A 21,316-nucleotide genomic window follows, 5' to 3' on the forward strand; every position below is an offset into this window, starting at 1 on the left:
AACACGCACAGACATTTCCCCTTACTTTCTAGGAGGAAAAAAGTGAGTGTTATGGAGCAAAAAATACGGTATATCTGTGTGTGTTTGTGTGTACACATATAGAGAGAAATAAGATGGCACAAAATGGTTTTGTGTTGAGTGGCACGTGAGTCTCTGTGCTACAACATTTTTCTCTCACCCCTTATTTACCAGAACTAGTAATGTGGGGAAAGAAAGGGGGGGGAAGAACCCCACCCTCCAACTCTTAGCCCATCCCCCTTCCTAATTACACAACTGGCCAGCCAAAATCATTAATTGCAAAAAGGTTTTTTTAAATTCCTGAAAAAGAAAACTACAACCCGTTACAAACGTAGCCCGGATGTCCCGCATGCTAACGGAACTACAGCCAAAGAGCGTCGCCACAGCCACACCGCCGCCACAGCCATCTCGGGAGTCACCTCCGGTACCTCGCCCTCGCCATGGACCGCCTGGTGGACCCCAAGCGCAAGGGAGAAGCGTCTGCCGCGTGACCGGGCTGACCGAGCCGGGGTAGCCGGGCCTGCCGGGTTAAGGCCGGGGCCGGGGGAGCCTGTGCCTCTGCCTGCTTCCGCACGAGTGACTCTAGCAGTTCCGTCTGGCGGTTCATGAGCGCAATGATCTGTTCAGTGTCCACGCGGTCCCGCTCCCGCTCCTCCAGATCGGCCTTCGTGTACTCGCCCAGGGCCGCCAGGATCCGGTCGGTGGCCGCCTGCACCCTTCTGTCAGCCGCGTGGGTGATTTCCAGCGCCAGATCCTGCCTGTTTTTCCTCTTCCGCTTCCGGATGTTGGCGAGGCGCTCTGCGGCGTACGACCTGGCGGGGTCAGGCAAGGGACTTGGGGAGGGGGTTATGGCCCCGTCTGAAAAGCAGGAAACAAAATTATGCTTACAACTCACTTCCTCGACAGCAAGTCCCATCGAACAAAGTGAGACTTTCTGAGTCAACATGATTCGGATTTTCAGTGTTATAAGAAGCAGTGCATGAGTTTGCTTTTTCCCCTCCTCCTTCCTCCTCCTATTTTTCTTTGTGTTGTGTAATTTTTTTGCGTAGCTTGATTTTTTAAAAAATTGATCTGTAAGCTCTCTCTACCATGGGCTGGTTCAACTGAGCCACAGTGCGAAGGAAAGACCAATGTGTTGGCTCCTATCCATCCTTTGCGAGTCGGCTTGTTGGTACCTACCTGCCTGGTTGCTTGCGGCAAGAAAGAAAAATGCACCCTGGTAACCCAACAGGGAAAAGTTATGCTTTGGCTTGTGGGCTGCAAATGACTAACATAGTTTTGTGTGGGCCGGCAAGCTCCTGCAGATGACCATGGGCGAGTGACGCTTGCAGACCAACTTGCAAGGCTGTTCCCTCAAACAGCGTCCCTGTTGACACGAGACAAGCACTCGCTACCAGTACTTTCTGGAAATGAATGACATTTCTGGAAACACTGAAGACGATTTTGTTTCGACACAATTCTCCACCTGGAAGAAACGGCCTTAGGTTGAACAATACAAAACGAAAACGTCAACTTGGTTTTTAAAAGCTTTTTTGTGTGTTTGTGTGTGTTCCGCTCCTTCTGTGGCCTGCCTGCCAATTGCCTTGAGACAGTATGTAAAAAGTGATTCATAAATTAATAAGGCTACCTATTAACATAACTCCACCTATTAGAAAGGATTCTTCCTTGCCCCAGGCGAGCATCTAATTTACATCCAGTCATTCAAATGATTAACCTCCTGAATTGGCAGTTCTTATCTGCTTGTTTTGTTTTGTTCTTACCTACTGTTGAGGCAGAGCTGCCCGGTTTATCGCAGGGAGGAGACAGCAGAGGTGGAGCTGGACTGCTGGCTTCTGCTGTTCCTGAAGAAAGACAGAACATTGATTAATTTCAGGAGCATAGCTGGCCTTCGTCCACAGCAACAGCCCTAGCCCCCCTCTGCTTCTGGTCTATCGTATCAAAAACCACAACGTATGCATATTGTTGTGCAGAATGGACTGAGGAAATGCTTGGGGGCAGATGTGTGAGTGCAGAATGCATAAGAATGAAATGATCATCAGATACAAAACACACCGCAATCCCTTGGGCATTAACCATCCCTTGCATTTTGATTATCGAGTTCAAGAATATAACACTCTTGTCTTCAAGCACTAGGCTGGCAGCCAAAGACAACCAAGCCTAACGAAAAACTGGTTGAAGGAGATGGATGTGTTTAGCCTGGAAGAGAGGAGACAGGATATCCATCTTCAAATATCTCAAGGGCTGCCGCGTGGAGGATGGAGCAAGCTTGTTTTGCTGCCGCTTTAGAGGGTAGGACCAAAACCACTGATTCAAGTTACAAGAAAGGAGATTCTGACTAAACATCCCATAACTAAATAAGGTAAAAAGGTACAGGACCCCTGGACAGTTAAGTCCATTCAAAGGCAATTATGGGGTTGTGGCACTCATCTCGCTTTCAGGCCGAGGGAGCCGACGTTTGTCCGCAGACAGCTTTCCGGGTCATGTGGCCAGCAGGACTAAACCACTTCTGGTGCAATGAAACACCGTGACAGAAGCCAGAGCGCATGGAAACGCCGTTTACCTTCCTGCTGCAGTGGTACCTATTTATCTACTTGCACTGGCGTGCTTTTGAACTGCTAGGTTGGCAGGAGCTGGGACAGAGCAACGGGAGCTCACTCCGTCGCAGGGATTTGAACCGTCAACCTTCTGATCAGCACGCCCAAGAGGCTCAGTGGTTTAGACCACAGCACCACCTGCGTTCCTTTATAACTAAATAACTGCATGAGAGGAAGGACATGTGCTGATGCAAGAGGACTTGCTCCCTCTCGCCTCCTGCAGAGCATGTGCTTCATGCCCTTCCCAAATCTGCTCTGGAGGCTCGGAGGCAACCCCAGAACAGATTTAGGGAGCACACTGTGGGGGTGGGAAGTCTCACTGCGCAAGCGGAAGTAGCTCTTCTCTTGCAAGGTTTTATCGCTACTTTGGATATGACTCACTGTAACGCTGGAGGTATTACGGAGCCATTGTGGCAGGCAGTCACTGGTGTGTTTTTTAATCCTCCGCAAATTTCTCCAGTGAACCTGTCTAAGCTGGCCAGCTGTCACTACATCTCATGGTAAAAGGTAAAGGTACAGGACCCCTGGACAGTTAAGTCCAGTGAAAGGCGACTATGGGGTTGCGGCGCTCATTTCGCTTTCAGGCCGAGGGAGCTGGCGTTTGTCCGCAGACAGCTTTTCAGGTCATGTGGCCAGCAGGACTAAACCGCTTTTGGCACAACAGGACACCATGACAGAAACCAGAGCGTACGGAAATGCTGTTTACCATCCCGCCACAGCAATACCTATTTATCTACTTGCACTGGCGTGCTTTCAAACTGCTAGGTTGGAATTAGCTGGGACAGAGCAACGGGAGCTCACCCCGTCGTGGGGATTCGAACCGCCAACCTTCTGATCGGCAAGCCCAAGAGGCTCAGTGGTTTAGACCACAGTGCCACCCACGTCCCTGTACATCTCATGGTAGCTAATGTGCACCACCAGCAACACACTGGCCAAGCAGCAGTGCATTATGGGAGAGGGATGACAGCCAAGAGGCACAGTGACACAAAATCATCCGCTTGGATCTACATGCTTATAACGAGTGCAGCAAAGGAGAGGAGGATATATATATACACACACACCCTACTTTTCTTCAAGGAGCTCCAGGCAGCACATGGTTGTCACCCCACCTCTCAATTTTATCTTCGCAAAAACCTCATGAGCTTCCTGGGGATTCGAACCCTGCCATCTCCCATCACGGCCTGCCTTCCTAACCACTACCCCACAGTGGCTCTCTGGAGTCCTGTGGCATGTTGAAGACCAAGTTATTCCACTTTTTTCGCAGGCTTTGGACTGTTTAACTAGATGTATGCTGCAAAAGCAGCAATTATGCCACGGTAAATGGATTTAAGCCTTCCAAATGCCACAGTAGCTTTGACCTTTCACAGCAACAGCGGGTCACTTTTATTTATCCTTATGGTGCAAAAGTGCTTAGGAGAGAGAGAGAGAGACTTTCTGTTCCTCATCAGGCAATGGCTTTTCCACCTGTCTGTCCCCACCCAGCCTTACCAGACTATAACTTTGAGAACAGCAGCAGCAGCAGCAGCAGCAGGGAAGTGAGGAGTTCAGGGATATTTTTTTAAATACAGTTTTAGGTTGTGCTTCTTAGTTTCTCAATTTGATCCTTTTACATGGTTTTTGCATGTTTTGCAATATTTTGCTGTTACTTTTATTGATTGCAGATTGGTAATTCTTTATTGTGGTTGAACTGTTTAATTACTATTTGCTGATATTTTATTTTACTGTTTTACTATTAGATTCTGATGGATTGCTGAACGTTGCTTTGTTTGATAGAAGTTGTTTATTTTAAAGTTATTGCGACTTTTATATTGGATCAGATTGTTACTATTAACGTTTGATGTTTTAATATGTTTTTATGTCTTGGAAGCCACCTAGAGTGGCTTGGGCAACCCAGCCAGATGTGCGGGGTATAAATGAATTATTATTATTATTATTATTATTATTATTATTATTATTGATAGCCAAAGTTAGCCACACTCACAGAATCACAGAACTGGAGAGTTAGAAGGATTCCTGAACAATGAAGGAATTTCAGCTATTAGCATCCAAAACTCAGTGTAGGACAGGTTATTTAACATCTTTAATTTCAGCACTGGATATCAGCACTTCTTGGGTGAAAGGCGGAACACACATTAAAGCCAGTGTAGTGATATAGGTGGTTAGTGTGTCAGACTAGGACCTGGGAGACCAGGCCATACTTTTTTTCTGGGGGTACTCAAGGGTAAAGCCAAAGGACCCCAGGACGGTTAAGTCCAGTCAAAGGCGACTATGGGGAGCGGCGCTCATATCGCTTTCAGGTCGAGGAAGCCGGTGTTTGTCCACAGACAGCTTTCCGGGTCATGTAGCTAGCATGACTAAACTGCTTCTGGCACAACGGAACACCGTAACGGAAGCCAGAGTGCATGGAAATGCTGTTTATCTTCCCACCGCAGTGATACCTATTTATATACTTGCACTGGTGTGCTTTTGAACTGCTAGGTTGGCAAAAGCTGGGACAGAGCAACAGGAATTCATCCCGTCACAGGGATTTGAACCGCCAATCTTCCGATCGGCAAGCCCAAGAGGCTCAGCGGTTTAGACCACAGCGCCCAACTGGCACCCTTTTCCCCCTAGACAAAAAGAACTGACTAAATGTGTGGTCTTTACTGCAACGACTTCATGGTGAGTACCGGCACTTTTTTCCCTACAAGAAAAGCACGGAGACCCGGGTTCAAATCCCCACTCTGCCACGAAGCTCAATGACCTTGACCTTGGACTACTCACAGGCTCTCAGCCTAACTGACCTCGCAGGGTTGTTGTGGGGGATTAAATGAGGAGGACAACCATGTACGCTACGTCGGCCTCCTTGGAAGAAAAGGCGGAATCTAAATGCACGAAAATAAAACAAAAGACACTGTCTCCCAAGGATTCCTTTCTTTTTAAAGGCTATTTCGAAAACCTCATTCCACAGGGTTCTCCTCAGACACCAAATGCCGCCACTGACCCGTGGGAGACGTCACAGGCATTTCGTCGGGGGCTTCCTCTTTTATGCGCAGTACAGGGAAGCCGCCCCCCAGGCTGGGGACCTGGGGGGGCGACCGCGTCCTTACAGCCAGCGTCTCCTGGCTGCCCATTTTCGCCCCCTCCGCCGCAGCTTCTTCCTCAGTGGAGCACTGAGACATCGAGTCGGCGACAGAGGCCCCGCAGCGGCTCAAGGCGGGCAGCACCTCCGGGGGCGGGACGTCCGCCTCGTTGGCCAATAGGTGATCGAGCTGGTCGTAGAAGAGCCAGGCCAAATGTCCTTTCCCCGGGGAGTTATTGGCCTTGGCTATGCGGTAGTCCCTCTTCAGAGTCTTGATCTTGGAGCGGCACTCTAGGGCAGAGCGCTTGTGGCCTCTCTGCGCCATCTTGCTGGCCACCACTTGGAAAGTCTCGATGTTCCGGTGGCTCCGCTGCAGCTCCTGCTGGATCTCCCGCTCACGCCAAATGACCAGCAGGTCTATGATCTCGGGGTAGGTCCACGTGGTGCCGCGATACTGCCTGTAGGGGGCGATGGCAGGCTCAGGCGTTTCGGCCGCTGGAAAGCCAAGTGGGAGGGAGGTGAAGCCAAGTGGGAGGGAGGTGAAGAGAGAGAGAAAGGTTAAATCAGACAGAACAGGGTGGGGAGAAAAGAGCTGAGAATATTTAATTATCTTTTTTTGCGCGTGTGTCCTGAAGCATCACAATTACAAAAAAATTTAAACTCTTGAAACAGAGGGGGGTATCAACAAAAATAAGGACTGCACTAGATCTGACACTAAGAAGCTAGAAGGTTTTCAGCATTCCTCAAGTGGACTCTGCGGTACAGCCAGGCTTGAGGCACACAATGCACAAAATCCCTTGGGATAGCTCAGTCAGGAGAGCATGAGACTGTTAATCTCAGGGTCATGGGTTCGAGCGCCAAGTTGGGCAAGAGATTCATGCATTGCATGGGGTTGGACTAGATGACCCTCGTGGTTCCTTCAAACTCCACAATTCTTTAATTCTTCTTTGATGCTTTGAATGAGGAAGGTGCATCTTCCTCAGTGCTGAGTGAGCACAACCTGCTCACTCAAACTCTGGGCAGACAGAGGGAGAATAGACTTCCTTGCAATGAGGTTGAGGGAATGTTCTTTCATACGTGGTGGACCTGTAAAAAGGTAAAAGAGCATTGGGATATAATTCATAATGAATTGAAAAAAAGTGTTTTAAAGTACTTAAAAAAAACAAGCCAGAGTCCTTTTTGTTGGGGATAATTGAGATGGAAATTCCCAGGTGTCAAAAAAGGTTATTAATGTATGCGACTACTGCGGCTTGTGTTTCATTAGCCCCAAAATGGAAATTGAGCAAAGTCCCAACTAAAGAAGAATGGCAACTTAAACTGATGGAACATGTGCAGCTTGCAGACCTAACATAAGAGAGCAAGGAGAACATATGTTTAAAGATTGGAAAATGTTTATTGAATGTATGGGAGGGGATTGTGTCTACTTGAAAACGTTGGCAGCATTAAGCTAAATTCAACCGCGTAAAGAAGTTTGGGTGGATGTAATAATGGAATACCGAATGGCTTACTATATGCAAAATATGCAGGGATTTATGATATGCAAAATGAACCATGGAAAGAGAAGAAGGGAAGCCACTGACATTTTAAGCTTGCTTAAATGAGTATTCTAAATTGCAAACCAGTTTAATAAAATTGCAAAAAAGTTTAATAAAAACTATAGCGCAAGAGAGCAGACTTCCTGGTTAGAAGGCATGCGCTAGCCCTTCCAGGTGGAGTTGACCCCTCACCTAACTTGCTTCCAGGCAGGATCCGCCTCCCTCTCGCGGCTTGCTCACTTGGGATCCACGGCTCTTCCTCAGACTCAATCTTGCAGATCAGCTCTGGCTCGTCAGCAGGCAACCCTGCGCAGGAAGGAGCAGAAGAGCAGCAAGGCCCAAGTCAGTTGGCCGTTATATCCATCATTGGCTAGGGAGATGTTCTCCATTGCTTCACCCCAGTCCACAACAAAAAGAATTCCATCATTACTGGATGGATGGAGGGAGGGAGGAAGGAAAGAAAGAAAGAAAGAAAGAAGGGAGCAGGATTTGGGGTTCTTACCCAGCAAGGCCATCGTTGCAAAGTTGTTCTGCATGACAACACCCCCAGCACAGGGCTCTTTGGTTCTGGTCCAAAACGGCTCCCTGATGAAGTCCCACCACTGTTGGGCTCAAGAGTCACCACCATCCAGAGAAATACACGGGGCCAAATGTCTCCTCCCACGGTTTCGACCAAGGAACTGTGACATGTAGGGGGAAAGCAGAGGAAATGGTGAATCATTTGGGAGCACCCAATGCTGCAACAGTAGGACGCGGGTGGCGCTGTGGTCTAAACCACTGAGCCTAGGTCTTGATGATCGGAAGGTCAGCGGTTCGAATCCCTGTGACGGGGTGAGCTCCCGTTGCTCTGTCCCTGCTCCTGCCCACCTAGCAGTTCGAAAGCACGTCAAGGTGCAAGTAGATAAATAGGTACCACTCCAGCGGGAAGGTAAACGACGTTTCCGTGTGCTGCTCTGGTTCACCAGAAGTGGCTTAGTCATGCTGGCCACATGACCCGGAAAAACTGTCTGTGGACAAACGTCGGCTCCCTCGGCCAGTAAAGCACCGCAACCCCAGAGTCGTTCACAACTGGACTTAACTATCAGGGGTCCTTTACCTTTTACCTAATGCTGCAACATGGTTGAAGCCAAAGCCTGCTCAGCCTGTCTGTTGTTGTTTTTTCTGATTCTGCGCTTCTAACTCATTCAAGAATTTCTTGTTCTCTAGCATGTCTTGGCCCTTTTCATTTTCCTGCTCCATATGCTTGGAATCACCTTCCAGGAAGCAGGGGTGAATTGCCCCCTCACTCCATATGTTCTAATCTGTCTTTAAAATTTGTCCTTTTTTTCTGGAGCCCTTGGCTCTGGATAGCTCGTTCTGTTATACCCGGTGTAACTGACTGTGAATCAGTGCCATTTTAAACTATTGATGTTTATCACATTGTTTATATTAGGTGCTTTAGACCAGCGGTTCTCAAACTTTTTTCTCTGGGCCACACTTTCAGAATAAAAAATTGCTTGCATATACCACAAAATATTTTATTGATAAGAAATACATTGGGGAAGGGGATGCAATAACTTCTAGCGGCGTTTGATTTATAACATAGAACACAACTGCTTTATCATATGATCATGGGGCAGCCAGAAAATATAAAATGATGCAGCTACATAAGAACGTGAATCATTCCCAAAATATAATATTGATTGTCCTTGGATCTTCCTGCCACACTTGCCATCTTCTCCTGGACTGACCATGGCTGATTATCAGTTAAACATCTGGTAAGTTCAGATGACAACCTTGAACTTTGAGAACTTAGAGAAGAAAAGTCACTTGATCCAGGGACAGTCCACATATATACAGTGGTACCTCAGGTTAAGTACTTAATTCGTTCCGGAGGTCCGTTCTTAACCTGAAACTGTTCTTAACCTGAAGCACCACTTTAGCTAATGGGGCCTCCTGCTGCCGCCGCGCCACTGGAGCATGATTTCTGTTCTTATCCTGAAGCAAAGTTCTTAACCTGAAGCACTATTTCTGGGTTAGCGGAGTCTGTAACCTGAAGCGTATGTAACCTGAAGCGTATGTATGTATGTAACCCGAGGTACCACTGTATTGGCCTATTCTAACCTCTTTTTCTTAACTGCTCCTTCTCAGGCTGCACGGAAAAAGCATATTGGCTCCAGAAATTCATTCCGATTGCGCAGATAAAATATAACTGATAGATTTCTACAGAATGGGGCATTAGTGTGTGAAAACAGTCCAGATCCAATGATCCCCAGTTGTGGCATCAGGTGACAGTCAGGTGGGTTGCCCCGCCCACTTGTCAAAGTTGGCCCACGAAGGGCAAGTTCTAGCCCCAACAACCTGGCAAATAGATCCAGCGTCATTGTGGCTGAAGCCCAAGCTCAGAAATTGGGAGTTGGGCATCCAGCCTCCCCTCCACTAGACTCATCGGCCTGCCAGTCACACAAACACTCATGCGCTGTATATATATATAATTCAGGCTACCATGCCAAAGGCAGAAACCAAAAGGGCTGCCAAGAGCCACTTAATTTGCCTGATGTGCTAATAATGTGCCATTATGTAGTTTGGCAGTCATTAGGTGGCACAGGATTTAGTTGTGTCTGGGTGAAGTCAGGCATTTCCTGTTACTGCTCTTGTTGGAGAGAAACAATAAAGTTCTTGTCTAGCTTCCAGCAATTTTCCGGTGGAAGGGGATCCTAAGAGGTCCTCTAGCCCAAACCCGCTGCTCCATACAGGATCTACAACTACAGCACCCCTGAGAGGGCCACCAGGTTTTGGAAGCTGCTCTGAGCCTTCCGGGACACGCGACCCCAGCAATTTCAGGGTGGTTTTTTCCTCCTGGGTCCTGCGTCAAAAGCACCATTAAAACCTGCAAAACCAGTTTGAACAGAGATCCCAGCTGGTGGGGCTGGGGAAAGAGACCGCATGTATACGTTGAGCAACAACGATGGCTCTAAGATGCCACCTCTGAATTTCAAAAGAAGTTATTTTCTGTGCTGAGAGCCTGTCTCTGTGGTTGATATTATTATTCCTTGCCCACCCTTCACCCTAAGGTCCTGGGAAATTGCAACACCAAACTGCAATATTTAAAACAGTTTTATCATCACAAAAATAAGGCAGGCGCTAAAAATGTACACCTCAAAAGCAAGGGTAGAGGTGCCACTCTGTGGGGAGAGACCCCTACAACTCAGTGCAGGCATGGGCAGACTCCGGCCCTCCAGATGTTTGGGACTACAATTCCCATCATCCCTGACCACTGGTCCTGTTAGCTTGCCCAGGGCTTCTCAACTTTTTCTTCCTCATCCGGGTGGATTTATGCAGGCATAAACAGGAACAACAACCCCCCCCAAGCCTCCCACCAGTTTATTGCTGTCTTCTCAGAAACAAGTTCCACTGAGTTCCATCATGTTGCGCTTATTTCACAAGCAGAACTTCACCAACTCCACCACCGGCTTACACAGCCCCAGGGAAAACGTCCACCAGGTCAGACCCCCCACCCTATTTCCCCCAGCCCTATCTTAAGCCCAAACAAGTCGTTCTTAGCAGGAAGTGGGGGGATCTCAGCACCCCAATCGCCTTCTCCACTTCTTGCGATTCTGGATCTCTGGATTTCTAGCAATCATTATTGGGGGTGGGATTTCTCTTTCTGCAAAGTCCAGAGGACTTGCTGCTGTTTCCTCGCCCGATCCACCGCACACCCACTCCCAAACCCCGAGACCTGCAAAAGAAGCAAGAACAGCACGGAAGCAAAAAAAAAATAAATAAAGCACGTGAGAACGCGCGATCACGGGAGTTGGGGGTCCACTAGCACCCCAAACTCTGATGCACTTCCAGGGCCACCCCGACCTGCCAGAATGACTCACAGTTCGCCCAAATCCGGCCAGGTCCTAGAGACGCACCTTTTCCCTTTTTTACCCCCCTACCTGCTGGGTGTTTGGTTTCTGCAAAAGTGACGCGTCTGCAAAGGCTCCGCGGTCCCGGAGCGCGTTTGCAACGCGAGGAGGAGGAGGAGGAGGCAGCAATGGCTCCGGCTGCTGCTGCTTCCGAGGAAAGGAGGCGGAGGAGCCTCGCCAGCACGTCCACACACTTCGCGGCACCGAGCGGGGGAAACATGGAAAAAAGAAGACCCAGGCACTCGGAGCTGTCGTGGCTTCCCTTGCAAGGCAGCCCGGGTACTGTAGTTCGGCCAGAGGCGGCGCCTCTCTTCGCCGGAGTCTCTCTGTTCCCCGCCGGAACTACAACTCCCAGAGTTCCCTGGGAGAGCGCGGACCCGGACTAGCTGAACTAGTTTTGGAACCGGTTTGTGTTTGTAGTGCAGATGCCGAGAGGAGCAAGCGGCGACCAACACCTTGGAATGGGGGCGGGGGGGGGGTGCGATGAGGGTTTCAAAATATATATTTTACGGAAAGATGAGCGGCCAAATGTGCATGGCTGATTGTGGGGTTTTTTTTGTTTTTTTTAAAGTTGTGATTTTTGTTCCTGGAGGCTTTATGGAGCCTGGAAGGAACGCTTTTGTTTGGCAGATGTTTAGAAAGTTGACGCGAGTTTTAATCCGTTTTTAGTCTATTGTTGTAATTTGGGGGGGGGAGTTTTAAATTATTCTGTAATTTTTTTTGTATGTTGCCATCCATCCGCAGATCTCAGGATGGTTCACACACACAATAGTCAAGATTAGGGGGGGGGACACAAAATATGTAATAAAAATATTGTTAGTTTTCCTTATTGATAATTTTACTGTTTTGTTCTGTTTTGTAAAGCGCTTTGAGTGTTTTGTTTGTTTGTTTTGCAATCAAGCAGTGTATAAATTACAGTGGTACCTCGGGTTAAGTACTTAATTCGTTCCGGAGGTCCGTTCTTAACCTGAAACTGTTCTTAACCTGAAGCACCACTTTAGCTAATGGGGCCTCCTGCTGCTGCCGTGCCGCAGGAGCACGATTCTGTTCTTATCCTGAAGCAAAGTTCTTAACCTGAAGCACTATTTCTGGGTTAGCGGAGTCTGTAACCTGAAGCGTATGTAACCTGAAGCGTATGTAACCCGAGGTACCACAGTATATAAAATAAAAGGATGAACAAACATTTTGAAATAGATTTGTCCTGCAAGCCTATGCATGACTACTCGGAAGTCAGCCCCGTTGAATTCAATGTGATTTAGTCTCTGGGATGTCTGTATAAGATGGCAGCTGCAGGCTGCAATTCCAAAGATGCTTACAAAGGCACTTGGTAGGGTTTACCTCTGAGTAAACACGTGCAGAGTTGCTGCCGCCCTTTGCACATTTACCTGGGAGTAAGCCCCACTGAATGCAGTTGGACTTCTGTATAAGCATGCATTCAAACGGCACTACAGTGGTACCTTGGGTTACGTACGTAATTCATTCCAGAGGTCCGTTCTTAACCTGAAACTGTTCTTAACCTGAAGCACCACTTTAGCTAATGGGGCCTCCTGCTGCCACCGCGCTGCCAGAGCATGATTTCTTTTCTCACCCTGAAGTAAAGTTCTTAACCCGAGGTACTATTTCTGGGTTAGCGGAGTCTGTAACCTGAAGCGTCTGTAAACTGAACCCAAGGTACAACTGTATTAGGATTGCTGAGGACTGTTCCTCTGCCTGCTCCCTTCCATCCTGCACCTTCAACAACACCTAACCAGACAGAAGCTTTCACCTGCACTTCATTTGTGTGCTGGGGTGGGGTGCGGCTTCACTTGCTGAAATTATGTACATCAGTCAGCGTGCAACAGTAGTCACACTCTGGGAACGGCTTTGACTTGCTGGCTAAACCAGGTGAGGGTAGCCGATGGGTCTCAAACCCTCCATGAGTTAGGACAGGGGTCAGCAACCTTTTTCAGCCATGGGCTGGTCCACCGTTCCTCAGATCATGTGGTGGGCTGGACTATATTTTGAAAAAAATAATGAACGAATTCCTGTGCCGCACTCAGAGACGCATTTTAAATAAAAGCACACATTCTACTCATGTAAAAACACCAGGCAGGCCCCACAAATAACCCAGAAATGCATTTTAAATAAAAGGACACATTCTACTCATGTAAAAACATGCTGATTCCTGGACCGTCCGTGAGCCAGATTTAGAAGGCGATTGGGCTGCATCCGGCCTCCGGGCCTTAGGTTGCCAACCCCTGATCTAAGAGATGGAAAACACTGATTCTAACTGGAAGGACAGATCCTGAAGCTGAGGTTCCAATACTTTGGCCACCTCATGAGAAGAAAAGACTCCCTGGAAAAGAACCTGATATTGGGAAAGATTGAGGGCACAAGGAGAAGGGGACGACAGAGGACGAGATGGTTGGACAGTGTTCTCGAAGCTACCAGCATGAGTTTGACCAAACTGCGGGAGGCAGTGGAAGACAGGAGTGCCTGGCATGCTCTGGTCCATGGGGTCACAAAGAGTCAGACACGACTAAATGACTAAACAACAACAACAACAAAACTCATTTGTGAACCCCGAGGAAAAATTCATACCTGCTGGCTTGTGGGACACCTTTGGGAGGAGAAACGGCTAAGGAGTAAACCCTACACAACTCAGGAGTGGAGTCCCCAAAAGGGTCAGATGTTGCCTTCTTCGCCTCCTTCTGGCAACTCCTGCAGCCAAACATATTTCTTTCCTTTCCTTTGAACCACATCAGCAAGGCCAAGAGTGGGATCTGGTTATCTGCCCAGGCTTGCACCCCAGGGAGGTCACTTCAGTGATGCAAATGCAGAAAAAGCAACAGTTAACGAGACAGCTTTTGAATGCATAGGAGAAAGGTTAGTGAGATAAGGTGGTAACTTGAGGCCATTTAAAAAGAAACCATCCTTAAGAAAGCGAGGCTGCCATGCCTGTGAGAGCGCTGTTATGAAAGGGCACGTCTCCTGTGCTAGATATAATTTGAATATTATCTCTCCCCAGGCCAAGGAATCCTGGGATTTAAAGTTCTGTAAGGAGAGCTGGAGGCCTGTTACAGAGTTATTGGCACCATCGCCGAATTGCAAGGATTCTCTGAGCCTGGGAAGCAATGATTTGATATAAATTCTCTCCAGGTTTTCCACTCTGCAGCAGCTGGCAAGCTTAGAAGCACTCAGACACAGAATAGGCAAAGATAGCCACTGAAGCGCAACATCAAAAAAACTAAGATCATGGCCACTGGTCCCATCACCTCCTGGCAAATAGAGGGGGGGGGGGTTGAAATGGAGGCAGTGAGAGATTTTACTTTCTTGGTTTCCATGATCACTGCAGATGGTGACAACAGTCACGAAATTAAAAGATGCCTGCTTCTTGGGAGAAAAGCAATGACAAACCTAGACAGCATCTTAAAAAGCAGAGACATCACCTTGCCAACAAAGGTCCGTATAGTTAAAGTTGTGGTTTTCCCAGTAGTGATGTATAGAAGTGGGAGCTGGACCATAAAGAAGGCTGATCGCCGAAGAATTGATGCTTTTGAATTATGGTGCTGGAGGAGACTCTTGAGAGTCCCATGGACTGCAAGAAGATCAAACCTGTCCATTCTGGAAGAAATCAGCCCTGAGTGCTCACTGGAAGGACAAATCATGAAGCTGAGGCTCCAATACTTTGGCCACTTCATGAGAAGAGAAGACTCCCTGGAAAAGACCCTGATGTTGGGAAAGATGGAGGGCACAAGGAGAAGGGGACGACAGAGGACGAGATAATAATAATAATAATAATAATAATAATAATAATAATAATAATAATAATAAATTTTATTTATATTCCGCCCTCCCCAGCCGAAGCCGGGCTCAGGGCGGCTAACAACAATAAAACAATACAAAAGATGGTTGGACAGTGTTCTCGAAGCTACCGGCATGAGTTTGACCAAACTGCGGGAGGCAGTGGAAGACAGGAGTGCCTGGCGTGCTCTGGTCCATGGGGTCACGAAGAGTCGGACACGACTAAACAACAACAAATCTTGCAAATCTTGCACTGGACTCCGCCTGACTTTGGCAGCGGTCTGCATAACAAAGTGATCTTTAATTGCCTGAAGAGGGCCACCAGGTGGCAGCAGACACAAAGGAACGTAAATTTGAGGATGGAAAGGCTGAGTTTTAAACTTCATGCAAGTTGCGATGGATGGAGAGATATTCATGCCATTTTTGTACTGAGATTCCTGCATTGCAAGAGGTTGAAACAAATGACTCTTGGGGTTCTATGATTCTATTATTCCCCTCACATCATCCTTCTGCCAACGCCCCCCCCCCTTGTGCGGAATTCCTCTTCCAATCTGTACCTGCTGCAACACACAATCATTTAAAAAGAAACTACTTTAAAAATAAAAATCCTGTTTCTGCATTAGGGTGCAAATCCATGCAGACTTAATCATTCCATTAAAATTCATTTGATCAACCAAGTAAGATTTATTTAACAGGATGACTGCCCTAACGTGGGCTGATTTGCCTGTGTGCGACTACACTTTGATTCTTGATCGTTTGCACTGCTAACGTGTTTAAATTAGCAGAACTTTAAAAGGACCTGTTCAGTTTTACATTTTGACAAATGCACAAGGCAAAACACTCTTGAGCAGCCTGGTTTAAATGACGTTCCTTTGACACCTGAATCACGTTCCTTCGATAGCTCAGCTGGTAGAGCGGAGGACTGTAGAATGTAAAAAGCCGTCATCCTTAGGTCGCTGGTTCGATTCCGGCTCGAAGGACAATCTGTTTTGCGGAAAGGCCGAAGGTCGGCATTTCCAGTGAGGGCTGAGAGAGATAGCTGCTGCCAGACCGTGTGGACAACGCTGAGCTGGGCGGACCGAGATCCGGTATATAAGGTTGTATTTTTCCTAATCACTTCGGGACAAGATTCTAGTCCACGGTGATCAACACTTTTCCTCGAATTCTGTGCCTAGTTATTCAGTGAGATCGCTGTGGCTTCTCCAACGTGCGCTAGCAAGAAAAATCTGGCATTTTTGTGTCCATGTGCTCAAAGCAGATGAGCAGAGAGTCAAAAAACTAAAAGCAGAAGTGGGATGTATAACTTAAAAAAAGTAGTAGCCAATGGGCTGTCCCAAGTCAACAGACCAACCAATAGCGTTCGCTGCTTCCGTAGGAGTTTGCACCCAATAGTGTGGCCTCCTTACAATTTCAAGCAGCCAATCGCAGAGCTTAGTTCCAGTTCTGTACTTAAGAATTTCCCCAGAAGTTCTATTCCTACCCCTGTGCTGTTTTTACGTAAGGAAACTCCAGGTGCAGCCTAATAACAAACCATTTCCACCATTGTTGTGGTTACCCTTCTTACCCGATCCTTTGTGTGGGCGCCCTGCCAGATGAAAAGTTCTGCAGACTCGGAAAACTTGCTTTTGTGACCTTTTGGTTCCAATAACGGTATTATTACCTGATCGTGGGTTTTGGAGTTACACTACTAAAAAAAAAAAAAAAAAAGGAAGACAAACAGAGCGATCTTGTGCATGCCTACTCTCGAGTAACACCCATTAGTTCAACGAGCATCTCCCCTCGTTGCAAAGCTCACACGTGCAACCCAAACCCACGATCAGAAAGCAGAGAAACAGATTTAAACTTTCCTTATCTATCTATCTATCTATCTGTCTATCATGGCCAGAGAAACATGTGAGATCTGACCCAGCGGAGCCTAACAGTTAAAGGTATTTCGGGATACCAGGTTCTCTGGTCGTAATACCTTTATAAGAAAATGCATTCCAGTGGCGGGGCCTTTTTGGGTGTGGGGGGAGACTTTTGATGCCCTCAGCCTCCAGTGCACTCTGATCACCTGTGGATTAAATTGAGAATGCATCTGAAATTTGGTGGGGAATTTATAATAGAAAAGGGGGAAAAAAACCAGAACGTCCTTCGAGCCGGAATCGAACCAGCGACCTAAGGATGACGGCTTTTTACATTCTACAGTCCTCCGCTCTACCAGCTGAGCTATCGAAGGAGCGCACTCGTGGCTTTTAGTCACAGCAAATAAGCGTCTCCGCGATCAGTTTTGTTCCTTTGCTTTTCCGCCTTCCAAATTCTACATTTGTTAACTCAACAGAAAAGATGACGTTGAAGGCACGTTGCTAACGCTAAAGCAACGCATTCCAGCCACGTTCTGTAAAACTGACCAATTTTGCATGGAGGGGGGAGGCAATCATATATATATATGCTTAGAAAGTGGTGGCAATTTTAATATGTTTTAATATTTTAACTTTTGTAATGCTTTAAAGCATGGGTGGAAAATTTTCTGGATTTCTATGGTTTTATCTTCTTGCAAACACACACACATATATATTGCTTTTTGCAGACAGATGGGAATTAAACCACGCTCGTCGTCGTGCAGCTGGTCGATGCTATCCATGTAGACTCGGAATCTCCTGAGTGCTCAGAAGGGATTACTCTCAGATTAATGCGCGCAGGGTGGCAATCCTGCTAATCAGACCGGGCGACGCGGCTGCAGGGCGTGAAGGACAGGCGCAGAGAGAGGCACAGGAACGTGTGCAAATGGGCGCGCGTGTGCATATAGGTAGGCGAGAGTAACGTGTGAATCTGCCTTTGTGCTTGCTTGCGTGCGTGCTTATGCATATTTGCAGCTCAGCTTTCCAAGCAAAACAGCTGCCCTACCCTGGTTCTGCCACACGGTGGCGGTAGGTCAGCGGCGAAGCTGGATCACGACATGCGGGTCCGATTCTGCCAGCGGTTCCAACTCTGACGCTTGGAATCTTGATACTTTCCTCTGCTACTTTCCCACTTCTATTTCTATTCTATTTTATTCCCACCAGCGAGATTTTCGTGGAGCCAGACTGGAGATCCCAGGCCAGGGCTAGTGTGTGACGGCGCCTAAACTTTAGAACTCCCTATTGAGATCAAGCAGGCACCTTCGCTATACTTTTGGCACCTGATTCAAAACATTCCTGGGGAGACAAGTCTATGCAGATGCTTAGAAAGTGGTGGCAATTTTAATATGTTTTAATATTTTAACTTTTGTAATGCTTCACAGCATAGGTGGAAAAATTTCTGGATTTTTATGGTTTTATCTTTTTGCAAACAGCTACAAGGGCTTTTTAAACAGTCAAGCGGTGCATAACTTTTTATGAAATAAAATAAATAAAACAGGCTGTCAAGCTGATTTTGTCTTTTGTTATTGAGATTCTGGTTGCCTGCCCTAGGTGACTGGCAGGCTGTTTGGACAGGAGTTGCAACTGGGGAAGGATGGGGGGCGGGAAAGAGGGGGAAAAGAGCAGCCCTCTCTCCTGAACTGTCACTGAAATGCACAGAGAAAGGAAACAAAACAATTTGCTGGAAGATCCAGCAGGAGCCATTCCAGGAAGTTTTGCTGTTGTTGGCAAAGCATTCACAACCTGCATCTGTTCCCTTTGCATTTTGTTGTGGGGTGTGCGTGCGAGAGAATAACTGCTTTCAACCTGAAATGTTCTTGATCCCCTTTGCTGTTCCTTCCTGGTAAAGAACAAGGAACTCTTTCCCTTAAATCACATTCGGTTCTCTCTTTTATAACAGCAGCAGGGCTCACCTTCAGGCCTAAGCTTGTTTTCCTCTCCCCTCCCCTTTCCAAAAACCCATTTGTCGTATCCTGCAGGTATTTCATGGACAGCTGCCACATCTTCTTAGGATACTGCAGGTATTCTAGAGAAACACCTGAAGAAAAGCTGGCCAAGTCAGATGCTGCCCCAGGTTTCACGACTCTACTGCTGCTACTGCCTATGGAAACACAGTAATTCCCATTTGAAATAAAGGAACACCTTGGAACACAAAGATCTGTGATCCAGGGCGGAAATCAGTTCCTTAATTACAAATGACAATCCTATCAACTTTTGAATGGGTGGGAGAAAGTCTACTTGTACACAGAATCTGGGAGGCTTTGAGAGGAGAAACTGATTTCATGAGACGAAAAATGGAGGTTACACCGCCTAACAAATCCAGATGTTTGCAGAGGTCTAAGCACCAAAGTTTCTGCTTAAACATACACTTTCAAATGAAGGGAATCATCTTGTTTTAGTTTTGACAACTGGATTAAACGACAGACTTGCATGTATTGGCATATTTTGCATAAGTTCCTGATTGCAAAGAATGGAAGGTTTTGTATTGCTTTTTGGAAGAGAAGAGGTATATATAAAATATACCCATGAAGTTATTCAAGCACTTATTCTCATTCCTGTGATGCCTCAACTGGTCTGCTCTGCCAAGGCCTCTTGAGAATTCATCATGAACTGCCTAGATATCTGGGCTTGTCCAGCGATATTTCCATTTTGGTCTGAAGTTGCTGTCCATGCTACCTCTTATTATCAGTGAAATCCTTGATTTTTGCAAATGTTCATATACTTTTACATTATATTCTTGTAATATGGGAGCAATCAGCACGACACAAAATGGAAATTACAAGCCTTTGCAGGTGCCAAGAGATTTAGAAGGGTAAATATTCACCTTAATACCCTTGTTACATTCAAACTTATTTTCTATAAACACCAACTTTGTTTGAATACCTATTCAGACACTCCAACTCTACAGTTCTATGATTTGGAGAGCATATGTCAATACATTAAGTGTAAATACGAATAGATCTATATTTATTGTGACTGTAGATGGCAATTCTTTTTTTGTTTCATTGTCCCCTTGTGCATGTTTGTCTTTTCTTAAATAGATTTCCAGCGAAGAAAGTATATGAGAAAGGAGCTACCCACATAGCTAACCTCAACATGTAGCCACATGAGTGAGAAAGCTGCAGGTTTTATTCATGTTACATCACATTTCAAACAGTGCCAATTATACAGATGCCTCTTCCACCCTAGGCGTATTTACTCAACAGGAGGATGGAGAATAGGTTAGCCAATGGCTCTTGTTAGCTATGTTAACTAGGTATGTAAGCTCCATATTCAAAGTATAATGGAGCTGTCAGGTTAAGATGTATGCTGCCTCTGGACCCATTATGCTGCCAATGAACAAGAGGGCAGGTGTAATAAATCACTATTGCATCCCGCTTCTGAACTGTCCAGGAGCAACTAGCCAGCCACTTTGGGACAGAACAATGAACTAGATGAATCTTTGGTCTGCTCATTCCCTGCCTGCTCCCCGCCAGACCTTTGTTACAGACTCTCGTGAAACGCTGAAGAATTGACACCGACCGATTCTGCAAGATGAAAGACACAAAAGACAGGAGCTGTTTGAAAAGGACCGGCTTTTATTTTGCTGTGGAAAATAAGTTTTTGCATCTTCAAACATTTCACCAATTGAAATTTGGACATTAAAAACAGCATCTCTCTAGCAAACACCTTAAAGAGTTCAACCACCCCAAAATTTCACAAGCTTTTACTTTCAGTTGGAATTTCAAAACGGACCATTCCAGGAGCGGAAAGGGAGCTTGGGAGAGAAGGAGGGAACTGAAGATGCTGGCGGATTCTCCCCGACTGACTCAAAACCTTCTTCCGGGGCAAAAGCCATCTCGGCTGATCTCAAGTCCCTTCACCTGAAGCACTCTCTGGGAATGGAAAGGGAGGTAGTAGCACTGTGAGCTAGGACATTCACACAAAACACGGACCACATGCCACAAGAAGGAGTTCAGGCCATAGATGGCTTGGATGGACAGAACTGTGCCATCCAAAACAATGGGTTGGGTGGGAAGGACAGAGAAAGTCCTCAATGTCAGGCCCTTGTGTTGGCATTAAAGGTAGAGTCAATTCCCTAAAAACAGTGTCCCATCCACTGGCTGAATCTTCAGAATTCTACAGGTGGGTGCTAATACCAACTCCTGCCTGGACAGGAGGAAGAAGGGTAGATCCCATTCTAATTCAGGGGCCTTTGCTTGTGCCCCTAAAGACAGAAAGGGGAAGCATAGGGACAGAATATGCTCCTCCTTCCCCCAACCCCACTAACTGCCTTTCACTGGTCAAGGAGGTCATCTTTCAAGGTGCTTCCTTCCCTGCACTGGAGATCAGTTTGTGTCTAGGAATGTGAACCCCAAACTAAAGAGAGTCCTGGAGCAACTCCTCATTTTCATCTTGATGTCTCCCTGCCACCCCCAATTCAAGCAAATTTCAAAGAAGGGTGTAGGACCTACTGAGAGTGCAACTCACCATCACTGCATGCTCTCTTTCACCCTCCTATGGTCTTGTCAGTGAGTTTCCACAGGTACCCATTCAAGGGGAGAAGAGAAGG

The 21,316-nt window shown here is 46.8% G+C and overlaps 1 protein-coding gene and 2 non-coding genes across 5 annotated transcripts in view; 1 reads left to right on the top strand and 2 right to left on the bottom strand.

Annotated features, from left to right (window-relative positions):
- Positions 1 to 290: 290 nt before the first annotated feature.
- Positions 291 to 21,316, bottom strand: part of LOC128408915 (uncharacterized) — a 269,287-nt gene continuing 248,261 nt past the window's right edge. Inside the window, exons 2-7 of one of the 3 annotated variants that reach the window (XM_053378981.1) lie at positions 11,132 to 11,248; positions 7,711 to 7,888; positions 7,401 to 7,514; positions 5,596 to 6,168; positions 1,779 to 1,859; positions 291 to 876 (exon numbers count right to left, since the gene is read on the bottom strand). In XM_053378981.1, coding sequence (XP_053234956.1) covers positions 434 to 876; positions 1,779 to 1,859; positions 5,596 to 6,168; positions 7,401 to 7,514; positions 7,711 to 7,744 — 1,245 coding nt within the window. In that variant the 5' untranslated portion in view covers positions 7,745 to 7,888; positions 11,132 to 11,248 and the 3' untranslated portion in view covers positions 291 to 433. Of the gene's footprint in view, positions 877 to 1,778; positions 1,860 to 5,595; positions 6,169 to 7,400; positions 7,515 to 7,710; positions 7,889 to 11,131; positions 11,377 to 21,316 lie in introns of those variants that run through there. The other 2 variants (XM_053378984.1, XM_053378982.1) reach the window with 2 other exon arrangements.
- Positions 15,776 to 15,864, top strand: TRNAY-GUA (transfer RNA tyrosine (anticodon GUA)). The gene is given in 2 exon segments: positions 15,776 to 15,812; positions 15,829 to 15,864. It is a non-coding gene; the product is annotated as a tRNA-Tyr (tRNA).
- TRNAY-GUA (transfer RNA tyrosine (anticodon GUA)) lies at positions 17,014 to 17,102 on the bottom strand. The gene is given in 2 exon segments: positions 17,014 to 17,049; positions 17,066 to 17,102. It is a non-coding gene; the product is annotated as a tRNA-Tyr (tRNA).

Source organism: Podarcis raffonei, chromosome 2 (genome assembly GCF_027172205.1).
Source record: "Podarcis raffonei isolate rPodRaf1 chromosome 2, rPodRaf1.pri, whole genome shotgun sequence".
Taxonomy (NCBI): domain Eukaryota; kingdom Metazoa; phylum Chordata; class Lepidosauria; order Squamata; family Lacertidae; genus Podarcis; species Podarcis raffonei.